The 8,159-nt window shown below is 47.5% G+C and overlaps 1 protein-coding gene across 1 annotated transcript; it reads right to left on the minus strand.

Moving 5' to 3' along the window:
• Nucleotides 1–4,191: 4,191 nt before the first annotated feature.
• Nucleotides 4,192–7,711, minus strand: LOC119395537 (uncharacterized). The gene is made up of 2 exons (XM_037662523.2): nt 7,027–7,711; nt 4,192–4,721 (listed from the first exon to the last, which is right to left on the minus strand). The coding sequence occupies exons 1-2, from the start codon at nt 7,709–7,711 to the stop codon at nt 4,207–4,209; spliced, it is 1,200 nt and encodes a 399-aa protein (XP_037518451.2). The 3' UTR covers nt 4,192–4,206.
• Nucleotides 7,712–8,159: the final 448 nt, after the last annotated feature.

Here is an 8,159-nt window from a genome sequence, read left to right on the forward strand (position 1 = left end):
CTACGTACTCCCGAGGAGGAAGCCGCGCATCTCGAAGTTAGACGTGTCGGTCGACGTGGAGTACGAGCGGCGACGGACCCGTGCTGTGCCAAGCTTGCGCGACTTGAAGCAAACTGCCCGCAATTATTTTTTCGGAGGGGGGGGGGGGGGGTGTTCAACCACACTTTATGTTCTGAGTGCGTTTGTATGTGCGTGTATATATAACAATACACAGGCAAAATTGAAAAATTTCGAAGTGTGTGAACCCCCCCCCCCCCCCGCCTACGCCACTGACTGATTGGCCCAGAGGGCTGGTACGTCCTCTCTTATTGGTTTAAAATGCCACCAGTACGAAATATGACATTGTGACGGAATTTGATAGTGTCCAGAATAGCACCCATGATGGTGCTTTTATTACTGTCTCCGTCTTTTGCGCAGTAGATGGCTCACAATCGCGAAACTTGACCATCGGCGGCGTCCCGCGGCGTCGGCGTCAATACGAGTGATGCAAAAAAAAAAATCGCGAGTACGTCATAGATTGCCAAAATTTGTTACGTCATCACATGTCGTCACTTGGTCAAGGGTCGGTCGATCACGAAGGCAGTCCAAAACAGAGTGAGGCGCAGGAAGCTTTCGGAGGGGTCTGTGGGAGGATCAATACATCGACTGAAAAGAAAAAAAAAATGCGCAGCTTGCACTATTGGCGCAAAGCTGGGTCACAGCGGAGCTGTTCGGTAGTGTTCGTTTATCAATCGGTATCGACTGACCCGATCAAGTCTAATTGGCCCAGTAATGCTCATCTGGGTTCGTCGAGGTCGTAATCGGCATCAGTTGGTTATCGATGAATAGCGATGGGCTATCGATCGGTATTACACGTGTATCCAAGCTCAAACGAGCATAGCCATGCGTGTGGCGGCATTTTCTATGAATTATTGGGTGTTGATTTGTTATCGATCAGTATTGATTAGTTATCGATCGGTATTGATTGGCTATCGGTCGGTACTGATTGGCTTTACTGAGCTTAATTAGGCTGGGCTAAGAACACCTTGGCATAACTAGGCTTAATTAGCTTTAACTTGGCTTAAGGCTATTGCAAGCTGGGCTGAACTTTCTGGTTACACCACACGGACTAACAAAAAACTTAACAGCTCTGCTGTAAAAAGAAAATGGCTTTCGCCTTCCAGTCATTTTAGGCGAATGCATGAGGGATTGTGTGTGTGTGTGTTTTTTAATCTATGTTATCACCCAGGAGCGTGCATACGGAACACAACAAAAGCCGTCGACGCGCTCGTGCGGAATCCTCTCGTAAGTACCCCAATTCTCACGGCACGCTGTACACGGACGCGGTCAAGTACAAGAACAGGGACGCCCATGTCGTCAGCGTCGTGGGCTACGCCCTCCGTGAGATCATCGCGGCAACGATACAGCACATGGACATCACAGATGCTTAATAGGCGGCTGTAGCCATAGTCATGGCCTCGGCCCGCCTGACAGAACACGTCACGATAATCATGGACTTGCAGAAGGCATGCCGTAACTACGCGTCTCTCATATTCATATCGTGGTTTTGGGACTTATAACTCCCAACAGTTGTTGACAATAAAACAACAAGTGATTAAATATATCAAACTGCAAAGGGATGCACGTACCTCGCACCTTGTTAGCGCGCATAGTCTCGTCTACTATAGCGTGCGCGAGCGGCGACTTTTCTGTGCGTCAGCGCCGTATGACGGAGCCAAAGTTGCAAACAGGGCGAGGGGCGCCAGCCTACAAAGCACGCTCGGATCCAACGTGTGGTAGGCTGTTCCTTGTTAAAGACGTCACCCCGTATTAGAGCACTTAAGATGAACAGGCAGCGATAGTCTGGGCTCATGGTTTTGCTCGTATTTTGTGTTCCGAAGATGAGCGTTGCAGCAAGCCCAATCGAGGGAATAACATTTAAAGATACGCCACACGCCCCGCTCATGAAATAAGCCGAAGAAGTTCGTCTGAAGTGCGCTAACATGGGGCGACATCCTTACAATAAAGTTGTGTAGACTGATAAATTATACTCTGAAAACTCTAGTTTCGTTAATTTCACCACCATATGTTTAATCATATGTGAGAAAATCTATGTCAAATGTTTCACTTTTAAATTTCCCTCCGAATACACAAATGGTGAAGACACGGATTTCTTTCAGTGTGTGTGTGTGTGTGTGTGTGTGTGTGTGTGTGTGTGTGTGTGTGTGTGTGTGTGTGTGTGTGTGTGTGTGTGTGTGTGTGTTCTTATTCTGGCCACATTTGCTCAACGAAATTTCCTGAAACTTGATATTTTAAGTCTCTAGGTCCTTCAGAAGAGAACGTACTTCATTTTTACTCATTAAGAATTACGTAGTCCCCAGTAGACGCTGTCAAAATCTGCGACGTCATGACGACTGGTGTGGGAGCTTCAATGTGGCGTCGGCATTTGCTTTTTGTGCTTTTTCTCGCTTAACAGGCATCTTCTCGCAGCAAGCGTGGTATTTTTGGTATCGTAAGAGTGATTTACTAATACGAGAAAAATCGTTTTTCTCTTTAGTGTCCCTTCAAGAAGGAACATAAGCCCAGCTACAGTTCTAGCACACTTTAGCCCAGCTGAGCGCGCTTTGTGGACATGCGCTTACCCTCGCCCGTTTTTGCAACTTGGTTCTGTCATATGGAAGTCGCCGCTGCGCACGCCAGTTTGCGTGACTGTACACGCTACCACCTTTATTATTCATCTCCCGAGTCTGTTTATGCCTGTGTTCATACTTTTAATAGCCTGTGATGGAACAATAATGTGAATTATATCGAGCATATTGTAGTAGCGCAAAGTTCGTAAAAGAAACGAAACAGAAGACGGAGAGGAAAGACAGACAGAAGTCATCCTGAAGTGAAATATATCATCGCCAAAGGTGTGTCTCTTTATCACCTAGCTTCTCTGCTCTACTCATATTCAGGCGTCACTGGTATACGCATCATCCATCTGGGATGATGCGTATACCAGAGACGCCCGGTGGCAGTACAGTGACAAACGAGATTAAAGGAGCACATAATCACGCATACATTATTTGGATATACAATTTCACGCGCAAACTAAGCCGTTGCAATTATATATATATATATATATATATATATATATATATATATATGTATATATGTATATATATATATATATATATATATATATATATATATATATATATACACAGGGTGTTTCAAGAAATGTGTCCAACCTTCTCAAAAAATCAGGAAAATGCGATATTTGATTGCTGCCTTCAGAATTAGTTTTGCTGTAGTGGCAGGGATTTTAAGATGGTTAAAGAAATTATTTGGGACTGTAATTAACAAAGTGTAATTAATTAACTTTTTAATTAGTGGAGTTAGGTGACTGTGTCAAATTGGGGAATTGAAGTTCTTCGTGCCAGAAACCCATCCCAACATTGAGATTTCGAAAAGGTGGCCTCTTGTAATAATTACGAAGTAATGAAATTCAACCGAATTCGATGGCCTTCGCTGTTGAAAGCGGTTGCATTTCGTTGAATTTCATTACGCCACAACAATTACTAGAGGACGCTTTTTCAAAATGTGAAAGCTGAGATGGGTTCCTCGCATGAAGAACTTCAATTCCCCCATTTGACGCAATCACCTAACTCCACTAATTAAAAAGTTAATTAATGTAACTTTTTAATTACTGTCCTAAATGATGCCCTTACCTACATTAAGATTCCTGCCGCTACAGAAAAAGCAATTCTGAAAGGCCCGAGCAAATATCGCATTTTCCTGATTTTTCGAGAACGTTGGACACATTTCTTGAAACACCCTGTATATAAGCTAGTGGTCTATTCCGAATACTGCGTGGTAACAGATTAGTACACGACTGAGAAAAACCACCTGTAGCTATCTTGAGGCGACGTTTATTTGTAAAAAAAAAAATAACAACAAGGCACAAATGCAGTTTGTTGTCCATCAGCCCCTTCACCTTAGCACAGAGAGCACAATATCCGGAGCGAGAGTGCCCCACGAGAGGAAAAAAGTCCCGGACAAAAGCGACGTTGGTGCAATAAATTAAGCGAACGGCGCACGGAAAGGCAAGAAGAAAATGGTGCTGCATCAGGGCCTATTTCTCGAAAAAGTAGCCGTTCCCGGTTGATAGGAAGCATCGAGAGGTTTTCTTTCTGACTTTGAAGTTTTAAGAGTGTGTTTGGTTCTTTGGTTCGCGGCAACACGTCACGGCGGGGGCGTTACCTCGCCGTGCTCCTTTACGGCAACCACAGGTTTTGAAGTCGTCGATCCGGTGTTTTCCGCTGTGTCCGTTCGCTGGACATCTTTGAGCACCTCTGGAACCTGGGGTACTTCCGTCTTCTCCTGCTTGTGGACGACTGGCTCGACAGTGTTAACGCCATCTTTAGGAGGAGCGGTCGTGGTCGAAAAATCGACCGTCTCCACAGCGGCAGCGTCTGCATTAACGCTGGGCGCTAACGGCTTCTCTGGGACGACGACAACGTCCACAGGCTCTGCCGGAACAACGGGAACGCTCTGGGCACTGGTTTCGGCGTCATCCACGATGTACCGCAACTCGGTGGAAGGCATCACTGCCGCGGCCATGGCGTGGTTGTGCTCTGCTGTGGCGGCCTGCTCGGCGATGGCGAGCATGAGCGCGTCTCTGGCAATGTCGGCCCCCTGGTCACCGTCGTGGTACCAGCTGGCCCCCTGGAACTCTGTCTGCTCCAGCTGCTTGTCACCTGAGATGGAAAAAAAGCAAGGCCAATCAAGCTGTTTGCCACGAAAGTATCGAAGGTCATTGCACGTGCTCGGGATGATAAGACTCGAAACTCGAAATCCGGTCATACTATATGACGTACGCGCCACTGCGTGTGTCCAGAGCTGGCTCATGTAGCGTGCGTCATTACCACGCCTCCTATTTTCTCCAAGGGAAACTAAGCGGAAGCGAGAAGTGGTACCAACGTGTTGGGTGCGCCTTCATAAACTTATCAACTTGTTTGTTGGAATGGATGTTACAAATTCAAATGAATTTATCTATTGACTTGCACATATTGCAGTTCCGTGGTAAGAATATAGCAGGATGAAGAAATAATGTTGTAGACCCGATAAAGAAATGAGACGCGCAAAATACCCCAATTATTTTACTTTATAGTATATAGTCGACGATGCTTAACAATACGCTTTATTCGGCCAGTTGGTGCGTAGCGACGTGAAAGACATGCCGCGAGGTTAAAACCAGAGTTGACAATTTAGACCAACCTGAGTGCTAAGTATACATGCAGCTGCGGAATCAAGTGGATTGGAAACAAATTAGGTAAGGGAACTTCGATGTGAGACGGCTCAGGGTTGCTTTCTAAAACTGTCTTTGCAACAGCACTATCCTGCGCCTTACTTTGATATTGTGTATTTCATGCATGGGTCGCATGCTCATACAGACGACGCCGTTTTTGCTCTACCCTTGACGCAGTCGGAGCAATTCTCGCTCACTATCCAGAAGGACTTAGCTCGGTAGTAAGTTCATCCACCCCAGTAGCAGCGGTCACGCTTGAAACTCACTGTGATATTATAGTGTACTACGCACAAAATTCAAACATGTGCTCGTCAGGAGTTACAAGGCTTATAATTTTGCAACTTGACGCAATCTGACAGTTGCTATGATTGATCTGCATGCGATACCTATGGCCCAGAAATGACATCAACAGACTCGAGCATTATGCCAGTCTGCGCCTGCCATCTCTGACCACGGCGTGCCCTCCACGCACAGGGAGCGATGACGATATCAGCGTGTAGCATCGATATTTGCAGTGTCATGAACTGACCACGTAAACTTCATAATGCGGCAATAAATGTCCCTTATGAATGTGGTTAATTACGTCAGTTCTGTACTCTGGTGCCCATATACTTTCAGCAGTACGCACGCACGCACAATAGGGACTTTTAGTTTGTACGTACACTTTTTAGCGTTACCGGAATACCGGATTGCGTTTACCGTGTTACCGGAACGCATGTTTTAGAAAAGTTCCATCTCGCCATACGCAAACGTTTACGTACGTAGTAAACGTATACCTTTACGTTTGCGCAAACCACTAAATGGTGATGATAACTGCATTTAATTTAGATGATATCGAATTAGCGCTGCGGCAATATAAGAGAGGTTTTTAGCGTGTGCAGTATCCAGGTAGCAAAGGGGTGCAGCAATACCGGGTTACCGGACGATGGTGTCGACATATTGTGACGCTTCGTGCAACCACAGTCATGGACACGTTTGTTTTCACTTAGTGTTTTTGAGGGAAAAAAATGATTAAAAACGCAACTCATTCGTAATTATGCCGCTGCAAGGTAACAATTTTGTGCTTGCCTGGTTCACCTTGGCCCCGCTAGATGGCGCCACCTATCCAGCCTGGATTCGGTATTCTAGGCCGCTCTAGCCTCGGTAATCCGGCTGAAACAAGGTGATCCGGGATCGAATCCCGGCCGCGGCGGCTGCATTTTCGATGTAGGCGAAAATGTTTGAGGCCCGTGTACTTAGATTTAGGTGCACGTTAAAGAACCCCAGGTGGTCGAAATTTCCGGAGCCCTCCACTACGGCGTCTCTCATAATCAAATCGTGGTTTTGGGACGTTAAACCCCAGATATTATTATTATTAACAAGGTGATCGTAAGTGGCGCTCACACTTCGGCTTATTTTGACTCTCCGCAAAGCGGATATCGCTTGTAGCCACGAACGAAGGTGGATTTGCGAGATAGGGCCGTAAACGTAAAGCCTATCCGGCGAGTAGTTTACGTTCCGTAAAGGTTCGCGCATGTGCAGATTCCATCCGGTATCCGGTAACACGGTAACGTAAAGAAGTATGCGTACAAGCTAAACCCCTGCGTTCTTGTGCGTCACTTTAATCAGAACTTTGGGTTCTCATTCTTCAACAAACAGCGGAACGAAGAACTGTAGCTTGCATTCTCGCGCCAAATTCTTATTTACCGTATCTCCGCTTCCTCATTCTAGGGTACTTCTCTCCGATCAATTGATTACTTGGGCGGCTGACTCACCATTGATGTCGGCGGCATGGAACTGGCCATTGATTTTCTCGTGGCCTCCGTGGATGATGCTCCACTCGTCGATGTCGATAACTCCGTCGCTATTGGTGTCGTACTTGCTGAACTCGAGCACGGAGCCGTACTGCTCGACGCCGTCTGGAACCTTCTCGTCTCTGGTCGTCTCGTCGTCCACGCCCTCCTCCACGACAGTGCTTGTTGCTTCGGCCCCTTGGACCTTATGGGGGACACCGTGGCCTTCAGTATCTAGCACCGCTCCTTCCACCTTGTGCAGATTGGGGCTCTCTACCGGGTCCTTAGTGCCAATGTCTCCGACCGACAGAGTCGGTGCCTTCTCGGCCTCGACCTTCTCTGCCGTGGGTGCGGCTTGACGGAGGGAACTGTCGGCCACCGGTGCGACTACTGGCTCTACATCTGGAACCACTTCTCCGCCTACTGTCTTCACCGAATCCACTTCGGGTGTCTTGTAAGGCTTCGGCTCAACTTCAACATCCTTTCCGACCTCCTTATCGATGGCGTCAGCGTATGTGGATGGTATTTTTTCCGCTATGATGGACGTCTTCCCTCCGATATGGGTGATGGGCTTCTCCGGCTGAATGACGGAGTCGGTGTTTATGGGCGCGATGTCGCCCGTCTTAGGGTCGGCTATCGGTAACGCCCTTGCCGTGACCGCTAGCATTAGCATCAACGTCAACTGTTTTCTGCACATCTCCGGCTTCGCTGTGTGTGTCCTTCGGGAACTGCGTGACAAGTCGATAGGGAACTGTAAGGAACTGTGCGGTGCTCAGTAGATGGGGCCCGCTTTTTAGCTGCGCCACACCACGCGGGGTGGCATTTTGTGGTTCCTTTCCTTCTTTCCACTATGGTGGCAATCTCCGCCGGCGACGCCCTTCTCGGCCAGCGACGTGGTGTGCAAGGGAAGGTTGTTGGGTGCACTGGTTTGGCCATTGCTCTCGCTGCGGCGCTCCCTCTCGCCTTCGATGCCCGCTCGCCTCAGTCGCCCCTTACATACGATAGCGTCTCCCTCTTACATTCATTATTTATCGCTGGCTGAGCGTAATGCACTGTCTGATGCGGACGACAACCTCATTCTATCTTGAAAGGAAACGACAATGCGCTTCTTGTGT

The sequence above is a fragment of the Rhipicephalus sanguineus genome, chromosome 6 (assembly GCF_013339695.2).
Source record: "Rhipicephalus sanguineus isolate Rsan-2018 chromosome 6, BIME_Rsan_1.4, whole genome shotgun sequence".
NCBI lineage: Eukaryota > Metazoa > Arthropoda > Arachnida > Ixodida > Ixodidae > Rhipicephalus > Rhipicephalus sanguineus.